This window comes from Dermochelys coriacea, chromosome 1 (assembly GCF_009764565.3).
Source record: "Dermochelys coriacea isolate rDerCor1 chromosome 1, rDerCor1.pri.v4, whole genome shotgun sequence".
Taxonomy (NCBI): domain Eukaryota; kingdom Metazoa; phylum Chordata; order Testudines; family Dermochelyidae; genus Dermochelys; species Dermochelys coriacea.
The window spans coordinates 227,042,268-227,063,736 of NC_050068.2; the positions used below are offsets into that span (position 1 = coordinate 227,042,268).

Genomic DNA, 21,469 nt, shown 5'->3' on the forward strand with positions numbered 1-21,469 from the left:
TGACCCCGGTCACCCAAGGGGAGGATGATCCTATGCCAGCGGGCCTCGATCTGGGCGACTTCTTTCCAGCCCCCTTTTCCCCATACTCCCTCCCCCTAACCGTTGCTTCTGCTCCCACCTCCGAGGAGCCCCTGGACTCCTCCATCAACCCGGCTGCAGAAGGCACCCTGCTGAGAGCCACCGAGCCAGTTGAGGCGACGGCCAGTGCCACGCGGTTGGAACCTGAGCCACCAGGGGCATCCCTCGCTGGTGAGGAGCATTCGACCTCCTTTCCGGGAGAGGACCCTACAGAAGAAAGTCCACCTCCTGATGCCGTGGCTGCCAAATCCACCAGACAGCTTGCGCCCGGCATCGGTGAGAGCCCTCTCCCGACCCAGACTCTCACCTCTACCCCTGCCCCTGCCCTTCTCCCGCCCACCTCCCGAGATATTATTGCCACCCCTGGGACAGTCTCCTTCCCCTTTCCAACAGATGACTCCCAGGGAATGGCCTTTGTGTTTGCCCGTCCCGACCCACCAGGGGCTGCTATCCTCCCTCCGCCGCCCCCTATCGCCCCAGCATTCAGGTCAACCCATCAAGAGCCCCGTCGGGGGTCCGCACCCTGTCTGCCTGTCCCGCTGGGCCAGGGGGCTGTACCAAGGGCCCCATCGGGAAGCAACCAGACCATAACCCCAGCCCCCCATGCGCTGCGAGAGGAGTTGCGGGAGTTCCTAGAAGACGTCCGTGGCTCCCGCAACAAAGTCCAGCTTGCCCTCCAGCGATGGGGGGACTTTAATCAAATCCTCCGGGCCGCAAGGGCCCTCATGGGGGAGGGGAAAAGGACCGGGAGACAGGGCGCCGCGGCCTACCAGCGGGTCCGCCACTTCCGTGACTCCTTACTCACCTACGGGGTGGGTCACGGACTGCTACGCGGCCCGCTGGGAGCCACGAGCATTCCTGCCGGCGAGGATCCCCCCCAGCCCTCCTCATGGCACCCTTTACCATCGCAACATTGAACACCCGTGGCTGTAAGATGGGTCTCCGCAGGTCCCAGGTGCTCTCCTTCCTTCGAGAGGGGAGGTACTCTGTGGTTTTCCTGCAGGAGACCCATACGGATCCGACCGCCGAAGACAGCTGGCGGCTGGATTGGGGAGACAGGGTCTACTTTAGCCACCTCACAGTTCATACGGGTGGAGTGGCGACCCTTTTCTCCCCCGACCTACGGCCCGAGGTGCTGGGGGTCGCCGAGGCTGTGCCGGGTCGCCTGCTGCACCTCCGGGTCCAAATGGAGGGGCTCGTAGTCAACCTCGTCAACATCTATGCCCCAGCAGCGAGCCCAGAGCGGCTGCAATTCTATCAGCAGGCATCCGCCTTCCTCGGCACCTTGGATCCTCAGGAGTGCCTGGTCCTGGGAGGGGACTTTAACATCACCCTTGAGGAACGGGACCGCTCGGGAACCGAGCAGAGCCCGGCCGCCGTGGCCGTCCTCCAGGAGATAGTCGAACACCACTCCCTGGTGGACGTCTGGCGCGACCACCACCCGGATGACACTTCCACGTTCACCTTTGTCCGGGTGGAGGCCCATCGGTCGCGCCACTCCCGGTTGGACCGCATTTATTTATCACGCTTTCATCTTACACGAGCCCACTCCTCCAGCATCCGGCCGGCACCATTTTCTGACCATCACATAGCCACCGTGACAGCCTCCCTCTGCGCGGAGAGGCCGGGGCCGGCCTATTGGCATTTTAACAACAGCTTGCTGGAGGATGCGGGCTTCGTGGCGTCCTTCCGGGAGTTCTGGCTGGCCTGGCGAGGGCAGCGGCGTGCCTTTCCCTCGGCACGGCGGTGGTGGGACGTAGGGAAGGTGCGCGCCCGGCTCTTCTGCCGTGACTACACCCGGGGCACCAGCCGACGGAGGGATGCAGCGATAGAGCAGTTGGAACGGGAGGTCTTAGAGCTGGAGAGGCGTCTGGCCGCCAGCCCCGAGGATCCACCCCTCTGCGGAGCGTGCCGGGAGAAGCGGGAGGAGCTCCGGAGCCTCGAGAACCATCGGGCCCGGGGTGTCTTTGTTCGATCCCGCATCCGTCTCCTTCGGGAGATGGATTGCGGCTCCCGCTTCTTCTATGCCCTGGAAAAAAAGAGGGGGGCTAAGAAACATATCATATGCCTACTGACTGAGGATGGCACCCCCCTCACGGATCCGGTGGAGATGTGCGAGAGGGCGAGAGCCTTCTACGCAAGCCTTTTCTCCCCGGAGCCGACCGATCCTAACGCTTGCAGAGTGCTGTGGGAGGAGCTCCCGACGGTCAGCGTGGGCGACCGAGACCGGCTAGAGCTGCCTCTCACTCTGGCCGAGTTCTCGGAAGCCCTCCGTCGCATGCCCACCAATAAATCTCCGGGCATGGACGGGCTGACCGTGGAGTTCTACCGCGTGTTCTGGGACGTCCTGGGCCCAGACCTAGTCACCGTCTGGGCCGAGTCTTTGCAGAGCGGGGTCCTCCCTCTTTCGTGCAAGCGAGCCGTGCTCGCCTTATTGCCGAAGAAGGGGGACCTCCGCGATTTACGAAATTGGTGTCCCGTCTCGCTCCTCAGCACGGACTACAAAATCGTGGCAAAAGCCATCTCCCTGAGGCTAGGGTCCGTGCTGGCGGACGTGGTCCACCCAGACCAGACCTACACCGTCCCGGGCCGCAGTATCTTCGACAACCTATATCTGGTCCGGGACCTATTGGAACTTGGGTGTAGGGATGGTCTGTCGTTCGCCCTCCTGTCCTTAGATCAAGAGAAGGCGTTCGACAGGATGGATCACGGGTATCTCCTGAGCACTCTGCAGGCATTTGGCTTCGGACCCAGGTTTGTGAACTTTCTCCGGGTGCTGTACGCTTCTGCAGAGTGTCTGGTAAGACTCAACTGGACCCTGACCGAACCGGTCAACTTCGGGCGAGGAGTACGGCAGGGGTGCCCCCTCTCAGGCCAGCTCTACGCTCTGGCGATCGAGCCCTTCCTCTGTCTCCTCCGAAGGAGGTTGACAGGGTTGGTGCTGAGGGAGCCGGAGCTGCGGCTGGTCCTGTCGGCGTACGCTGATGACGTGCTCCTCATGGTCCAGGACCCGGGCGACTTGGTGCGAGTGGAGGCTTGCCAGGCCATCTATTCAGCAGCCTCCTCTGCGCGGGTCAACTGGGTCAAGAGCTCTGGCTTGGTGGTAGGGGACTGGCGGCAGGCGAGCCCCCGCCCACCCGCGCTTCAAGCCATCCGGTGGAGCACGGGTCCGCTGCTCTATCTGGGCGTTTACCTTTCTGCCACGCATCCCTCTCCGCCGGAGAACTGGCAGAATTTAGAGGGCGGGGTGATAGAGCGGCTCCGGAAATGGACAGGACTGCTCCGGTGCCTCTCCCTTCGAGGGAGAGCGTTAGTGCTTAATCAACTAGTCCTGTCCATGCTTTGGTACCGGCTCAACACCCTGGTCCCAGCCCCGGCTTTCCTGACCAACCTGCGGACATCGATTCTGGAGTTCTTTTGGTCAGGACTGCACTGGGTCCCTGCAGGGGTTCTCCATCTACCTGTGGAGGAGGGAGGGCAGGGCCTCAAATGTCTGCTTACTCAGGTCCATGTCTTCCGCCTCCAGACCCTGCAGAGGCTCCTTTATGGTGCAGGTAGTCCGGCGTGGAGCATACTGGCGCACGCCTTCCTGCGCCGCTTCCGAGGGCTCCGATACGACCGACAGCTCCTTTATCTCCATCCGAGAGGTCTTCCGCGAGACCTCTCCGGGCTGCCGGTCTTCTACCAGGACCTCCTCCGGACCTGGAAACTCTTTACAACGAGCAGGTCCGTGGCGGCCACCGAGGGGGCAGATCTCCTCGCGGAGCCCCTGCTACACAACCCCCAGCTCCGTTTGCAGGTGGCGGAGTCCCGCTCGGTGCACCAGAGGTTGGTCCTGGCAGAGGTCACAAGAGTCGGAGACCTCCTGGACTATGACCGGGGAGACTGGCTGGATCCCCTAACCTTCGCTCAGCGCATGGGGCTTTCCAGACCTTGTACTCCCCGATGCATACTTCAGGAGGTGAAGGCCGCTTTGCCGCCCGCTGCTCGGGTTTATCTCGACCGGGTCCTGCACGAGGGCACGCCCCGCCCACCCACTACCCCAGGCCCGCCGGACCTTTTAATTGGACCCCTCCCCCGTGGACCCAACCGATCCCTTCACCCCTTCACTAGAAGCCGGCTGCACGAGATGCAGCCGCTCTGTTTTCAAACCGCGCCAAGAAAACATCTCTACACGCTCGTGTTCCACACCCTTCACGCCCGCACCCTCGTGTCCCGCCCCGATACAAAATGGCGGGACCTCCTGCCACCTTTGGAGGGTGAAGAGCCCCGGTGGGCCAGCCTATATTCCATCTTAGTCCCAAAGCCCGCCGGGGATGTCAGTTGGCGGCTCCTCCACGGAGCCGTGAGCACGGGCATGTACTTGGCGCGGTTCACCACAATCCCAGACACCTGCCCCTTTTGCGGCGTGAGGGATACCCTGGCACATGTCTACCTGGAGTGTGCCAGGCTGCAGCCCCTATTCCGGCTCCTCACCAATATTTTATTACGTTTTTGGCTGCACTTCTCCCCTCACCTTCTCATTTATGCACTCCCTATCCATGGCCCCACAAAATCACGCGATCTCCTGGTCAACCTCCTCCTGGCCCTAGCTAAAATGGCCATCTACAAAACCAGAGTGAGGAGGTTGGCCGATGGAGTCTCCTGTGACTGTGGGGCCTATTTCCGATCCTCGGTCCGTTCACGTATCCTGGCAGAGTTCCTCTGGGCGGCGTCCTCTGACTCCCTTGATGTCTTTGAGGAGCAGTGGGCGCTGTCCGGGGTTCTCTGCTCGGTGTCCCCGTCCAGTTCCCTTCGTTTGACCCTTTGACTGCACTCCTGTCCCTGTTATTTTATTAGTTGTCCCCCGGAATTTTTTGGGTATCTAGGTCCTGTGGATCCCCCTTTTAGGCTGGGAAGGATCCTTTAGCAGTGGACGGGCTTCGCCCGCCACTTCCCGGATCCCAGTAAGACTACTCTTCCATAGCCATCTGGCCTTGCCCTGTCACAGAAAGCATAAGTGCCATACTTAAGTCTGTTTCAGGCCCTTGCCTCAGGGCCCAATTTATTGGCTGCAGTCCCCAGACGCTTTTCCTCTTGCTTTCCTCAGCCCCCAAGTAGAGGGCAAGCTCTTTTTTTAAATCCCCTACTGAGCCCCATGACAGGCCCTTAACTCTTTTCTGGCCATTTCCTCCTGCCACAGCGCCCAACCACAAAATAGGCTTGACTCAAAGCCCACTGAAGTCAATGGAGTCTTTTCATTGATTTCAATGGGCTTTTTGATTAGGCCCAGTAGGAATAGTGAAATCCAATCATTCAGAGTCTGAAAATTGTTTGTCCCAACTATTTGGTATTTATACATGACAGTTGCAGAGAAGGATTGTCAAGGTTCCTTCCCCACTCTGAACTCTAGGGTACAGATGTGGGGACCTGCATGAAAACCTCCTAAACTTACTTTTACCACCTTAGGTTAAAACTTCTCCAAGGTACAAACTATTTTACCTTTAGCCCTTGGACTTTCGCTTCCACTACTAAACGTCTAACCGGGTTTTTTATTAGGAAAGAGCCGTTTGGAAACGTCTTTCCCCCCAAAATCTTCACCAAAACCTTGCAGCCCCCTTCCTGGGGAAGGTTTGGTAAAAAACCTCACCAATTTGCATAGGTGACCACAGACCCAAACCCTTGGATCTTAAAAACAATGAAAAAACATTCAGTTTCTTACAAGAAGAATTTTAGTAGAAGAAAAAATAAAAAGAATCACCTCTGTAAAATCAGGATGGTAAATACCATACAGGATAATTAGATTCAAAACATAGAGAATCCCTCTAAGCAAAACCTTAAGTTACAAAAAGACACAAAAACAGGAATATCCATTCCATTCAGCACAGCTTATTTTCTCAGCCATTTAAAGAAATCATAATCTAACGCATATCTAGCTAGCTTACTTACTAAGTTCTAAGACTCCATTCCTGTTCTGTCCCTGGCAAAAGCATCACACAGACAGACCCAGACCTTTGTTTCTCCCCCGCTCCAGCTTTGAAAGTATCTTGTCTCCTCATTGGTCATTTTGGTCAGGTGCCAGCAAGGTTAACCTAGCTTCTTAACCCTTTACAGGTGAAAGGGTTTTTCCTCTGGCCAGGAGAGATTTTAAAAGTGTTTACCCTTCCCTTTATATTTTTGACACTCCCCCCAAATCACAGATAGAGTGAAACGCTGGCTGGGATTTCTTCCTGGAGCTCTAGGAAAAAACAGAGTTAATAAGACACATGCACCTCTAAATATACTACCAAGTATATAATGACTAACAATATTTTCCACATCTCAAGAATGATTTTAACCAGTTGATTCTGGGAAACTGTTATGGGAGAGTGCATCAGCCACTTTGTTAGAAGCTCCTGAGATGTGTTGGATGTCGAAATCAAAATCTTGGAGAGCTAAACTCCATCGAATAAGTTTTTTGTCATTTCCCGTGGCGGTATGAAGCCACTGTAGCGCAGCATGGTCAGTTTGCAGGTAGAAACGCCGTCTCCAAACATATGGGCATAGCTTTTCCAAAGCGTAGACAATGACGTAACATTCTTTTTCACTGACTGACCAGTTGCTTTCCCCCTCAGACAGCTTCTTGCTGAGAAATACTACAGGGTGGAATTCTTGATCCAGTCCTTCCTGCATTAAAACTGCTCCCACACCACGCTCGGATGCATCAGTGGTTAGTAGGAAAGGTTTGTCAAAGTCTGGGGCCCTTAGTACAGGGTCAGACATGAGTGTCGCTTTAAGCTGGTTAAAGGCCTTCTCACTCTTCGGTCCATTAAACAGCATTTGGCTGTTCTTTTTGATTAGGTCTGTCAGTGGGGCGGCGATTTGGCTGTATTGTGGTACAAATCGCCTGTAATAACCGACTAAGCCTAAGAAGGATTGAACCTCTTTCTTTGACTTGGGGACAGGCCACTTTTGGATAGCATCCAGTTTGGCCTGGAGGGGGTTGATAGTTCCTTGACTCACCTGGTGTCCAAGGTAAGTCACTTTGTTTAGGCCTATTTGACACTTCTTAGCCTTAACAGTTAGTCATGTCTCCCTTATGCGCTCAAACTCTTTTTGTAGATGTCCCAAGTGTTCTGCCCAGGAATCTGAAAATATGGCCACATCGTCAAGGTAGGCGACTGCATATTCTCCTAATACCGCTAGGAGACCATCTACAAGTCTTTGGAAGGTGGCGGGTGCATTCCGCAGCCTGAAAGGGAGTACACTAAATTCATACAGCCCGACATGGGTGGTGAAGGCTGACCTTTCCTTGGAGGATTCATCTAGCGGTACCTGCCAGTACCCCTGGGTTAAGTCCAAGGTAGCGATGAACTGGGCCCGTCCCAGTTTCTCTAATAGTTCATCTGTGCGTCGCACTGGATAGTTGTCTGGGCGAGTTACAGCATTTAGTTTACGGTAGTCCAAGCAAAAACGTATCTCTCCATCTGGTTTGGGAACTAGAACCACTGGAGATGCCCACGCACTGCCAGAGGGCCAGATTACACCCATCTGTAACATATCCTGGATCTCCCGTTCTATAGCAGTTTTAGCTTGAGGAGACACCCGGTAAGGTTGGACTTTAATTGGGTGAGCATTACCTGTGTCATTGGAGTGGTATGACCGTTCAGTCAGTCCTGGGGTGGCTGAGAATGTTGGTGCGTAGCTAGTGCACAGCTCCTGGATCTGCTGTTGCTGCATACGCCCAAGAGTCATGGAGAGGTTCACCTTTTCCACGCCACCAGCACTTTTCCCTTCGTGGTAGACACCTTCAGGCCACGCAGCGTCATCTCCTCCCTTGGCTGTAAACTGACATACCTTTAATTCTCTGGAATAAAAGGGCTTTAGAGAATTAATACGGTATACCTTAGGCTTTCGGTTGGAGGTGGGGAATGTTATGAGATAATTAACAGCTCCCAGGAGCTCCTGAACTGTGAATGGCCCTTCCCACGATGCTTCCATTTTATGGGCCTGGCGCGCATTTAAGACCATGACCTGGTCTCCTACTTTGAAGGAACACTCTCTGGCATGTTTATCATACCAGGCTTTTTGCTCTTTTTGAGCATCCTGTAGGTTTTCTTTAGCAAGGGCTAGAGAGGTTTGGAGGGTGTTTTGTAGGTTGGTTACAAAGTCCAGAATGTTAGTTCCTGGAGAAGGTGTAAATCCACCTCATTGCTGCTTCACCAACTGTAACAGCCCCTTAACCTCGCAGCCATATACAAGTTCTAATGGTGAAAACCCTAAACTAGGATGTGGTACAGCTCTGTAGGCAAAGAGCAACTGCTGCAAACACTAGGTCCCAATCATTGGAGTGCTCATTTACGAATTTACATATCATGGCCCCCAAAGTTCCATTAAACTTCTCCACCAAGCCATTTGTTTGATGGTGGCAAGGAGTGGCAACCAAGTGATTTACCCCATTAGCTTCCCAAAGGCTTTCCATTGTTCCTGCCAGGAAATTAGTTCCTGCATCTGTGAGGATGTCGGAGGGCTAACCTACCCTGGCAAAAATGTCTACTAGTGCCTGGCACACACTTTTAGCCCTGGTGTTGCTTAGAGCTACTGCTTCCGGCCATCGGGTGGCAAAATCCATGTAAGTCAGTATATACTGCTTTCCTCTGGGTATCTTTTTTGGAAAAGGACCCAGAATATCCATAGCTACTTGCTGAAATGGAACTTCAATGATGGGGAGTGGCTTGAGAGGGGCTTTGATCTGGTCTTGGGGTTTTCCCACTTTTTGGCATACCTCACAAGACCAGACATAGGTAGAAACATCCTTGCCCATTCCCTCCCAGTGGAATGACCTCCCCAACCGGTCTTTGGTCCTGTTCACCCCAGCATGGCCACTAGGATGATCGTGGGCTAAGCTCAAGAGCTTGACCCGGTACTTAGTTGGAACTACCAACTGTCTCTGAGGATGCCAGTCTTCCTGGTGTCCACCAGAAAGAGTTTCCTTGTATGAAAGTCCTTTTTCTACAACAAACCTGGATCAATTAGAAGAGCTGAGAGGCAGTGGGTTGCTCCGTGCTGCTGTCCAAGCTCTCTGGAGGCTTTCATCTACTTCTTGTTCGATCTGGAACTGTTCTCTTGATGCTGGAGACATCAGTTCCTCATTGGATTGTGGACCTATGCTTGCTCCCTCTGGAAGCGATGCAGGGGATGTGTCTGTTTCCGTTGACTGTGAACCGCTCTCCGCTGGTGCACTCTGTTGGAGTTCAAACTCCGGCTGAGCCTCTTGAGTAGTGTTATCGGCTGCTCTCGGTTCAGGTTCGGCTGGGATTACAAGTACTGGATTCAGTGCTGGCAATGGGTCTGGTGCTGGTTGTTCCGCCGGTTCCGGTTCTGGGACTGGCTCTGTCTGGGTCTCTGGGACTGGATCCACTACTGCTGTTGCACACATTGGCCTGTGGTCCGGGTCCATCACCTCTGAGCAGGTCCTGGTAGAAGTTTCCAGAACAGAGCTGGGCGTGACGGCTTGTTTAGCCTAGCTATGGGTGACCATTCCCACCTCTTGGTTCGCTTCACATGATTGGCCAAGTCTTCCCCCAACAGCATGGGGATGGGATAATCATCATAGACTGCAAAAGTCCACGTTCCTGACCAGCCCTTGTACTGGACAGGCAACTTGGCTGTAGGCAAATTGGAAGAGTTTGACTTGAAGGGTTGAATCAATTGGGGTCTACTAAGGAAGCATGGATAGCTGATACTTGTACTCCGGTGTCCCTCTATGCGGTGACCTTCTTCCCACCCACACTCACAGTTTCCCTCTGCTCCAAGGGTATCTGGGCCTGAGGACCTCTGGTGTGATTCCGGTGCAATGAACTGTAATCTGTTGTGGTTCTTGAGGCAGTTGGCCTTTACATTGCATTTAAAACATCGTCCAGCTGACTGGTCACCAGGGCAAGGTGTGCTGCTGGAGAACGGTGTGGCGGGACAATAAGGTGTCTGGAGGGTTCCTTGGGGCCTTGGGCGGCTCCCGGTAGTAGGGGGTGGTCTGAGGTTGTCCCTTCTGGTATCCACTCCAACTGTGACCAGTTTTTTTCTTTTCTGCCATCTCCCCTGCCTTGATTACAGTTTTGGGCTTCCCATCTAGGATGTATCTTTCTATTTCCTCAGGAACTCTCTCTAAGAACTGCTCCATTTGCATTAGGAAGGGCAAATCTGCTGGAGAATTAACACTTGCTCCTGATATCCAGGCATCCCAATGTTTCACAATGTGCTAGGCATGTCGGGTAAATGACGCGTCTTGTTTCCACCTCAGAGCTCTGAACCGCCAATGGGAATGCTCGGGTGTTAGTCCCATTCTGACTCTCGCCTTGGTTTTAAACAGTTCATACTGGTTCATGTGTTCCTTAGGCATTTCAGCCGCCACCTCAGCTAAGGGTCCACTGAGCTGCGGCCTCAGCTCTACCATGTATTGGTCTGTAGAGATGCTGTACCCAAGGCAGGCCCTTTCTAAGTTTTCTAAGAAGGCCTCAGTATCATTGCCTGCCTTGTAGGTGGGGAACTTTCTGGGATGGGAAGTGGTACCTGGAGAAGGATTGCTAGGGTTTGTTGGTATATTCTGCTGAGCCTTTGTCTTCTCCATCTCCAGTGCATGCTTCCTCTCTTTTTCCTTCTCCTCCTCCACATGCTTTCTCTCTTTTTCCTTCTCCTCCAGTTCTTTGGCCCTTGCCTCCATTTCTTTTTCCTTTGCCTCCATAGCTCTCCTGTGAGCAGCCTCTCGGTGTTGCTCTGCCCCTTTCGCTGCCTCCATTTCTTTGTCCTTTGCCTCCATTTCTCTCCTGGGGGCAGCTTCTAGGGCTTTTTCTGCCTCTCTTCTACTGCCTCCAGTCTGGGTAACTCCAATTTGTGTTGTGTCTTGGTTTCTGTCATCTTTACCTCTCCGTTTTTAACTAACTTTACACCCAAGAGTTAGAAATCGAACAAACAAACAAACAAAAAACTTGGCTTGTAAAATTTTGCTGTGCACTAATATGATACCCATGTTCTCTGATAGTGATTGTCAGCTTAGAGAAAAATAAAAAACCAACAACTCCCCCCCACCCAACAACCCTAACACCTTTGTCTCCAGGCAAATAGGAAGAAAACCCCTCTAGTTGCTCTTAGGTTAAAAAAAAAAATCTTCTTCAGGTCTGTGAAGACTGGTGAATTTTCCTGCAGGAGGTTAACTACCCTGCCTTTAGGTAGAGAAAACTCCAGCTCACAAAAGACAATTCGCTTTTGTCTCTGCTCTGGCCCCAAAGCAGAGAAAAAAAAAATCCTAACTGCTTTCACTTTAACCTGCTTTCCAGCAGCCCAAAGGAAAAAAAAAATATTTCCTTTTCAAATCTGTGCTTCTGGTTCAAAAAAATCTCAAAATGATTTCAAATTGATCTCACCGCTCTGCCACCATGTCAAGGTTCCTTCCCCACACTGAATTCAAGGGTACAGATGTGAGGACCTACATGAAAACTTCCTAAGCTTACTTTTACCACCTTAGGTTAAAACTTCCCCCAGGTTCAAACTATTTTACCTTTTGCCCTTGGACTTTCGTTGCCACCACCAAACGTCTAACCGGGTTTTTTATTAGGAAAGAGCCATTTGGAAATGTCTTCCCCCCCAAAATCCTCACCAAACCTTGCATCCCCCTTCCTGGGGAAGGTTTGGTAAAAAACCTCACCAATTTGCATAGGTGACCACAGACCCAAACCCTTGGATCTTAAGAACAATGAAAAAACATTCAGTTTTCTTAAAAGAAGAATTTTAATAGAAGAAAAGGTAAAAAGAATCACCTCTGTAAAATCAGGATGGTAAATACCTTACAAGGTAATTAGATTCAAAACATAGAGAATCCCTCTAGGCAAAACCTTAAGTTACAAAAAGACACAAAAACAGGAACATCCATTCTATTCAGCACAGCTTATTTTCTCAGCCATTTAAAGAAATCATAACCTAACGCATATCTAGCTAGATTACTTACTAAGTTCTAAGACTCCATTCCTGTTCTGTCCCTGGCAAAAGCCTCACCCAGACAGACCCAGACCCTTTCTTTCCCCCCCCCCTCCAGCTTTGAAAGTATTTTGTCTCCTCATTGGTCATTGTGGTCAGGTGCCAGCGAGGTTATCCTAGCTTCTTAACCCTTTACAGGTGAAAGGGTTTTTCCTCTGGCCAGGAGGGATTTTAAAGGTGTTTACCCTTCCCTTTATATTTATGGCAACACTATATAGGAAAGTCAACAGATCTTTAGACTTTTGGGACTGAGACTGTCTCCTCCTATGTTTATACAATACCCAGCCCCTATGAGCAAAACCTGCAAATACTCCATATTCAGCATTCTTATTGATTCAGTAGCATATGGATGGCTTACAAGATCAGGCCTGAAAAAATAAGATAAATAGTTTTCCGTTATTCTTTAGATGAACTGAGCATACTACTTCAACCGACTACCAAAATAGTCACCTCTTCAACTTCATCAGAAACGTTCTGTTTTTCAGTAACCACATTGTACAAGAACGTTGTTAAGTTCAATTTACAGTTTTGTTGTATATGCTGAATTTTACTTGGATCCCAAACCTTAAATGTGGAAATGCTAAGAGTACATAGCTACAGAATTGACTTTCACTGAGGATATATCAGAGTCACATAAGTCTCTGATTTATAGTGGATTTTATCACATTTCATCGGTGTATCACCAATGAAACAAACTTATGCTTTAGACTTTTTTAAAAAACTATTTTGGAGACAGATATTTCTGAAAACATGAAAAACTTTTTAATAACTCATTAATCAGAATATAATCAATTAAAGGGCAACAGTTGTTTGAAATCCCTGAAATCCCTCTTTATCCTTATGCTCACAGACAAATTTTGCTGAAAATGTAAAATAATTTGGGGAGTAGATTTAAATAAATTTCAGTAATATTTGGAACAGCATAGAACACCCAACTCATGAAAGCCCAAACAGCTGAAATATCTTAAATTAGTTAAATAAGTACCGGACATTAGATTAATAGATCTGTGAGGAACCAGAATCATGTGGTTTTACTTAATGTTAAAATTTAACCTGCTTACTGATTTTCACAGAACAACTTTATAGTGAAAAACTTGCAGGTTCATTTACTAACCAGCTATACCCCCAGAATCCTTTCATCTTCTTGATTATCCTCCCCAGAGGTGCACTCTTAAACCAGCATGGATTTTCTAATTACCTCTGGTGAGCTCTTATTTCCTTTCATTTCTTTCCATAAAAGCATTAACATTTAGCGCTGGTCGTAATACAATTTCTTCAGTTGGTGCCAGTCTAGTTTAACCCAGAAAAAAAAACCCTCATTACCTTACTCCCCTCTCCCTTGACTTATTAGAGTACCTTGAAACCACTTTTGTGCTATTCATGTGAAGAATTGGAGATTTTATCTTTGAGTCAATCATTAAGACTAGAAATAAAATGATTCCACTCAAAGAAGTGCTTTGCAGAGACAAGCTATGTTCTCAAATTAAACAGACTTTTGAAACAAAAGCATTTCTCTGGCTTTAGTCCTTCTGTCATCCCTCTAATCAGTTCAAAGATTATTGTGTAACATGCATGATTGTAGAAAGACTGGCATATATGTTGAATAAAAATTATTACAGGTCTTGCTCTGTACATTCATAATGTAAAATGTCTCAGCAACAAGAGTGTAATGAGGTGGAATGGTCTCATTCTGGCACAAAGGGGTTTAACTCACCATGTTGGGCTCAATTAACCCTGCCCCTTCCCCCTTGCAGGAAGTGTGGTGGCCAAGCAGGAAACATAAAAGAGTAGAGCCCTGCAGCTCAGTTGGAGCCAGACCAAGGAAGGATCCAGATGTCCTTCCCAGGGAGCCAAATTGCCAAGAGAGCCCATGACTGGCTGTGATGCCCAGTGATGACTCCCCTAAACCAGCCTGGAGAGAAGGCCAGCCACTGCCTCAGATGATGGAGAGACTCAAAGAGGAAGTGGAGAGTGAGCCAACAACAATGATAGGAAGTAGCCCAGGGAACCGAGACATTGACTCAGCTGTGTTGCTAAGAGGCAAGGCAGCAACCCCACAGTTCCCCGCCAACCTTGTTATGGGATCACCCTTTGCTTCTAGGGCCCTGAGCTGGGACCTGGTGGCGCAGGGTGGGCTTGGGCCCCACTACCCTGCACTCACAGCTGGATGAGCCACAGACTGCTTGCGTGTTCAGCCCTAACCGAGAAGGCCTGACCCATTAACTGCTTATTTGCTTAGCCCTCAGGCAAGAGGCCTGAGCTACAGATGGTTTTCAGCTTTTAGTCTAAAGCCAGAAGGCCTGATCCACTGGCTGTTCATCTCCTCTGCACCCCACCTCACCCCTAATCAAGGAGACCTGAGCTACAATTTGCTTAGTGACTTGGCTGTAAGCCAGGACACCTGATAGGACCACTGTGAACACCGATTCCAGGCTACCACCAAAAAGGGTGCCCCAGAGAGATACATGCTTCTTGATCACCTGTCAAAAAAAATATATTAGAGATGGACCCAAACCTAAATCCTAGATCCAAACAGCATCAAACTTTATCAATTTTGATCCAGACCTGAACTTAGTGGCTTGGGATCATCTGCTTATTAAGAAAGATGTTTTATGAGCATTAAAAGGGAAACTATGATCATACCATTTATTAGAGAGAAAAAAATCTTGATGGCATAGTGGGATATAAATGTTTTATCAACCTGAGTTTGGGATGGGCACATTACTCACAAGATAGGAAGCCATGAGTGAATTACACCAGTCACCCCAAATGAGTACTGATAAAATCTTTTCAGCATGGCACATGATCATGCATTCTGAATATACCACATGTTAATGAAAAACTAGCCAAGGAATTTTTTTAGAGTTTTAAACATATCTTTGAGACTTGTTTTTTTAAAATCCTTTAGACTCCAATGCCACAAGCCGGAGGGGCCCTGCGTTTCATGAGCAGGCACAGAAGAAAAGTTAAAACATGGAACATCTTCAAAAATGACCCCAAATGTTCTAAACATAAAAGTGTCACAACTTTAAAGTATGACATGTCAGACCCTTCCAGTACTGGAATCATCTAAAATTATAAAGTTTTATATAAAATAGTTAGGCATCTGGTGTGTTGTGACCACTACCATCATGCTGACTTCTTTGTGTTTCATTGTTCCCTTGTGTTCTTCAATCTGTATCTACGTGTTGTCTCTTGTCTTATATTGTAAGCTCTTTGGGGCAGAGACTGTCTTTTTGTTCTGTGTTTGTACAGCACCTAGCACAAGGATCCTGATCTGTGATTGACATTCCTAGGTGCTATCATAATACAAATAAATAGCATTATTTCCCAATTCTAGCTCCAAATGGGCATTATATTCTGTTATCTAAAATAATGAATAATACACAAATTATTATTGGTCCAGAACTGAATCTCACCTCTAATGCCCTTTGCGTAGGAAGAAGGAGACATTTCTTGGGCAGGCCAATTTTCAAAAATAAATGGCACCTGTGTGAAGCTAGTGTGGATTTGCAATGTTAGAAAATGTCCTGGGGAAAAGGATCAGTGGGCAGAAGGAAGGTGGTCAAAAAGCCTGCTCACCCAAACTCTAGGCCTATTATCTGTTTGTACTGACAGCACAGGTAGAATTTTTGTCCAAAACTTTTTTCCCCGCCTCCACCAAATAAATGCAGATTTGGGTTGACCAAAATCAAGTTGCAAATTCATGTCAAATTCGCCAAATTGTTTCAATAAAAAAACAAAAAACAAAACCATGTATAAAAATTCCAAAAATATTGAAACATTAGATCATTTTGATATTGCCTAACACACATTTTTTGTTCTGATAATTCATTTAAATTTTATTTTAAAAATATTAGAAATGTGTTAGAAAGCTCAAAAACTAAACAAAATGTGTTGTTTCAGGTTGAACAAAATGTTTTGCTCTAAGCAAAACAATTTTTTGTTTTTGGAATGACCTGAGAACCAAAAAAAAAAAAAAAAAAAAAGTTATTTGCATAGCTAGTCATAGGGGACATATGCAAAAATCTTGTTGCTTTGGGAAGTATTATGACACAGTGAAATGTAGTAGTTTATGGGGGGGGAAATGGTGGCCATTCTAGTGGCATCACGGTATGCAGGAGACTTGGAACATCCTGACTACAATTGGGCAGCAGAGGCCAAATAGGTCACCTGCATCCATCAGGATGCCAAATCTATCCTGAGATAGAACCCTTCTACAAGTAGAGAGATCAGAAAGACCAGCTCTGAGGTCAGGCGGCCTACTTGCTGCCCAGGCTAGTTATTGTGGAGCAAGATTGAGTACCTTTTCAATCTAACCTGGGCTCCAGCTCATGACATGTGCTCAGACTCATGGAAAAGGAGTTAGTATGGATGGCAAGTCCTCTGGCAACCAGAGGCATCTTTTGGAGTTAGATCCCAAAGGGTGTTGCATAGACTAGAAATGAATCCAGAGATCATTCCCTGGGGCTGGCTCTAGGAAGCAAGGTACATAATAGGCTAGCAGAATTTGCATGGAATATCTCCCTCCATCTCCTATTAGTAAGTGTTGGCCTGCAGCAAAAGGGTTAAGATGATTCGGCTGCCACACCAGATTCAGATAAAGAGAGATGGGAGCAGAAAAAGAGTACTACCTAGGGTGTGGGCTGAGCAGTCCTAAGGCAGGAACTCCAGGGATAGTCCTTCTAGGAGGAGGACTGAGCTTGAGCCTTTGTTATATTGTTATTTGTTTCTTTGTTAATCGAGCCAAAGCCCAGGAAGGGGACAATAAAAACAATATACTGAATAAAATAGATTGGGAAAGGCACCTGCTCACATCCAGACTTTTCAATACTAAAAAGAGTCCTTGTAGCATAGTTCTACTTTGTGACTGTAAAAGTGGCAGACTGAATCCATTGTTATGTTGTCTCTAGGACTTCCTGATCAAATCTGCTCACCTTACAAGGTGTTTTATTCTTGTCTAACTGCCTGCCCTGCAAACTCAACCTGTAATTTGGAAGTCAAGCGGAGTTCCTTCGGCATGAAAAGAGCTCAGTTGTCTTTAAGTCACATAATTTATGACAGTTTTTCAGAAGTGCTCAGCACCCAGCAGCTCCAACTGTGACATGTATTTAGGTGCCTAAATAGGAGCTGAGCTCTTTTGAAAATAGGAGCTGAGCTCTCATTCACACCTGTACATATCAGGAGTAACTGCACTGAAGTCAGTAGACTTACACTGGTATAAATGAGAGACAAATTAGGCTCCCTAACTTCACATTTTGGCCCCAATTATATCTGTGTAACCCAACTGTTTAGACTAGGGTTGCACAGATGTAATGAAGAGCAGATTTTGGCCCTTAACATTTTGCTTATGAAGTGACATAAGAAAACAATCCAGCTGAGTGTCTTGCTACTGTATTAGTGATGGAGTGGTAACCGGAATAAAAAGTACTATAATTTATTATTGTCAATAAAATATATGGGTAAGGATGCCATTTTTACATAGTGACTTTTCAGTAGGACTGCACTTCAAAAGTTAGTGTGTTATTTATTGAGACTGCAATATACAGTGTCTGTTTATCATAATACAGTATTTTAGATGCTTAGACTCTTTCTGTATATACACAAGTCAGATATACTTATAGTTAAGTACACTTTTAACCTTTCCTATGAAGTTTTAAGGGTCTCCCTCTAAAATTACAATATTCAAAAGATAAATTACTATTCATAATGCATCCGATGAAGTGAGCTGTAGCTCACGAAAGCTTATGCTCTAATAAATTTGTTAGTCTCTAAGGTGCCACAAGTACTCCTTTTCTTTTTACTATTCATAAGACTCTCAGCTCACATCAATCAAATGATCCTTAAATCAGAAACACTCTTGCTTCCAAGTTGTTCAATAAACTTGGTTTCCTGTTTTTCCTGTCTATGTTTTGTCTATAATTCTTTTCACTCTTCAAGTATTTCCTAAATTGGGATTTAAGTCCTATCTGTCAATTCTTGTGCGTAAGAGGCTGCTTTTTATGCCAATATAAACGAAAAAAGTCAGAAACAACAGACAGACATGACTGCAAAAGACATTCTTTCCCAAACAAAGATCAATCCAACACTTCTACAATTACATAAGTTTAAAGCACTAAGCAATTCATTTGAAATGAGAGAAGAAGGCAGGGTGATGTGCTTTAAATGGAGAAAAATAAGATCTTTTTAGAAGCTGCCTTTCAAACTACCAACCCTATTATTCTCAGATCCACAATTTAAGTGTTACACATTGGTTTAATGGCAAAACTAACATAAAATATTGATGCCAGAGAAAATCTAACACCTCTAATATCTACAAGGTTCAGTATAAACACCACATACATTAAATGTTGATAGTATTTTTAAAGTTCATTGCTTCATTCTTTGGATCACATAATAGGAAATAGTGCACTCTTAATATCAATAGAATTGGCAGATCTATTCATCCTTACACTCAGAGACTATTTTTATACATACAAAACCATAGCCAAAACAAGTCAGACCTTCTTATTCTCAGGAATTTTAGCTTTTCTTATACTATTATTAGTACCCTCTTACTTATGCATATAACCAAATATAGAACTAAATAGGAAATACAGAAGTCTCCTTGCGCTGACTACACTGGAGAAATTGGGTAAAAGATACTAATTATATATATTGGCTACTGTCCCTGCCTGACTGGTATCCAAGAATTTCCATTGTCATTGAGCCAGATCCTCAGCTGGCATAAATCAGTATAGCTACATTGAAGCCAATGAAGCAACACCAATTTACATCAGCTGAGGCTCTGGCCCATATATGTTTCATTATTTAAAAGATATTAACAAAAATCTTACTCAAAAAATTGCCATGAAACTAAAAGCTTGCTGCTCAGATGAAGATGGACTGCTGCATACTAGGAGCTTTAAGTTTTCTTCTTCTCTATGTATCGTGCCTTCATACTTTAAATGAGACTAGCTGTGGGCTGCACAGAAAAACTCCATAGGCCATAAACGGCCAGAGTCTATCCTTACCTGCTGTAGGGCTTTGCTTCACAAATAGCTCCTACCTGAAGAGAACAATGCTACTTAACATGAATAATGGCAACAGCAACTGGTTCAAAGAGTTTAAAGAGGTTTGTACATGACAAAATGCATCTGATGAAGTGAGCTGTAGCTCACGAAAGCTTATGCTCAAATAAATTTGTTAGTCTCTAAGGTGCCACAAGTACTCCTTTTCTTTTTGCGAATATAGACTAACACGAAACAAGAACAGACAGTGCAGGTGCTGAATTCCCATCTCTTACTTTCTCTCTGGTTGGGACATGGTGCAGGCCGTCTACTTACATTTGCTATTCTTTTTGTAAAAGTGAACACATTCATAGCTAGCATCCTCCAGCTAATTGTACTAGGACTGGAATGGCCATATTTGCTGTGAGAAAGTGAACAGTGAATTTAAATGGTATCAGCAAACCAGAGTGCAGAAATTTTATACTGTAGTTACAGAAGACTACCATAATATGATTAACTGCACATATCCATGTTCTCTGATTAGCTGAGTGCATTCCATCTTAGCAAAGTGTTAAATATACTTCTTGTATACCAATACAGCCACAAACATTTTCTCCATAATACAAGAAACAATTCCAGAACAAGCTATACATCAAGAATTCTGCAAACTTCCCAGTCTTCTGTTGACATACAGATTTCAATCTGCCTAGACATTTGCCCTCCTCTCTCCATCACCAGTGTCTGTGCACCTCACAAACTCTAACAGATGTATCTCCAGGCGCAGAGAGACTACGTAACTGCAAAAATTGGGTTCAGTTCCTGGCTGCACCAAAGTTTTCCTGAGTCCTAATCCAATTTTTTTATCATCAAAATCTCTTTCCTGGTTTGCCTTTTCTCTCATTATGACACCTGCTAAAACTGGTTAATTTTTTTTTTAAATCCGAAAATTTTTTCCACAGGAAAATGAAGTTTCAGTCCCTATTTTTTGGCTTTCTGACAGGAAAATTCGAAACAATTTTTTTAAATTTCAATTTTAAAAATGTCATTTCCTCCTCGGTTTTTGGAAGCCAAAAGAATTTAAAATTTTCCATTTAAAACTTCTGGATTATCAGAGGTTTGTTTCTCTTTTTCCTCCCTTTAAAAAAACAAACAAACAAACAAAACCTCTGTTCCCTCCTCCTCGCCCCACTTTTTTTTTTTTTTTTTTAAACCCACTGGAAAAAGTGGTGGGGAGGGATTAAAAATGTGAGAAAATCTGTGTGAGAACCTTATTTCTACTTTTTTAAAATATTTTTCAATTGGAAAAAGTTGGAAGACTATAAGAAAATGTTTAAAAGTAGGTTTTTGAAATATTATTTCAAAATAATATTATTGAAATATTATTATTGGATTGAAAATTCCTCTTGGAAACCAAAACTTTATGGTCAAAAACTTTCAAAAGCAATTTTTCATTTTTCAAACCACCTCTAATGCCAGTCACCATCATTTTTCACAATCAACATTAAGTAATAACATACCTGCATTCTTTGGATTCAGAAATAAATGGCAGAGAACTGCAGTGTCTTTTTTGACTTGCCCATTCATTACCACTGTTGCAGCATTTTTCCACTGAATTTTCTATAGAAATGAACAAAAAAAAATCAGAATATTTCATAGGACCTTTAACAGTGTCGAGTCTGCTAGTAATTACTACATTTGACAGCCAATTACTTATTCCCTGTGCACCCTGGGTAAGGTTGAAATGGCACACATATGCAATAGATAGGGCTGCCCAAATGAGGGGTTGTATTTTAATTATATTTAACATGTTTATTATGGTAGTGCCAACCAAGAGTGGGGCCTCATTGTGCCAGGTGCTGGACAGACAGTTGTAGATGGTTTCTGCCACAAAGAGCTGACGATCTAAGTAGACAAGAAAGGCAGAGGGTAGGGGAAGGAGGAGAACACACAAGCTGAGTGGACAATGTGATGGTAGCAAATGTCATGTTAGTTCCACGATTATTTGGGGCTGGGGGAGTAAAGGGGACCGGATAGGTGGGGCTAAGAGGGGTAACTGTGAAATGAAAGTGAGGTGAAGAGAATGTGAGGAAGGGCAAGGATTGGAGCCAATTAACAAAGGGCAGAAAAAGTCCAATCAAAATTGAAAAAAGTTCTCTGAATGTCCTCCTGAAGTCTCTTACTGGCTCCTCTCTGCAGCCCACATGGTAGGATATATTAGCAGCTTGTCCTGAGCCCAACTGCTGCAGCTAATTATCCTTAAACAGAGCAGACTGTAGATACCCTTATCCTTTAATATGAAGATGTAGGACAGGGACTGCAGCTCCCAGCACGCCGTGGGCCATTTCCCACCAAAAGCAAGATGGAGCACTGAATACTGGATGGAACAGATGGACAGAACTTTCTTTTTCACTGAC

General features: G+C 46.4%; 1 protein-coding gene across 4 annotated transcripts in view; it reads right to left on the minus strand.

Annotated features, from left to right (window-relative positions):
• The window catches only part of FBLN1 (fibulin 1), a 170,231-nt gene that overhangs the window by 91,618 nt on the left and 57,144 nt on the right, over positions 1–21,469 (minus strand). For all 4 annotated transcript variants that reach the window (XM_043515253.1, XM_038387548.2, XM_043515259.1 and 1 more), the window contains exon 2: positions 20,573–20,672. In XM_043515253.1, coding sequence (XP_043371188.1) covers positions 20,573–20,672 — 100 coding nt within the window. The remainder of the gene's footprint in view (positions 1–20,572; positions 20,673–21,469) is intronic.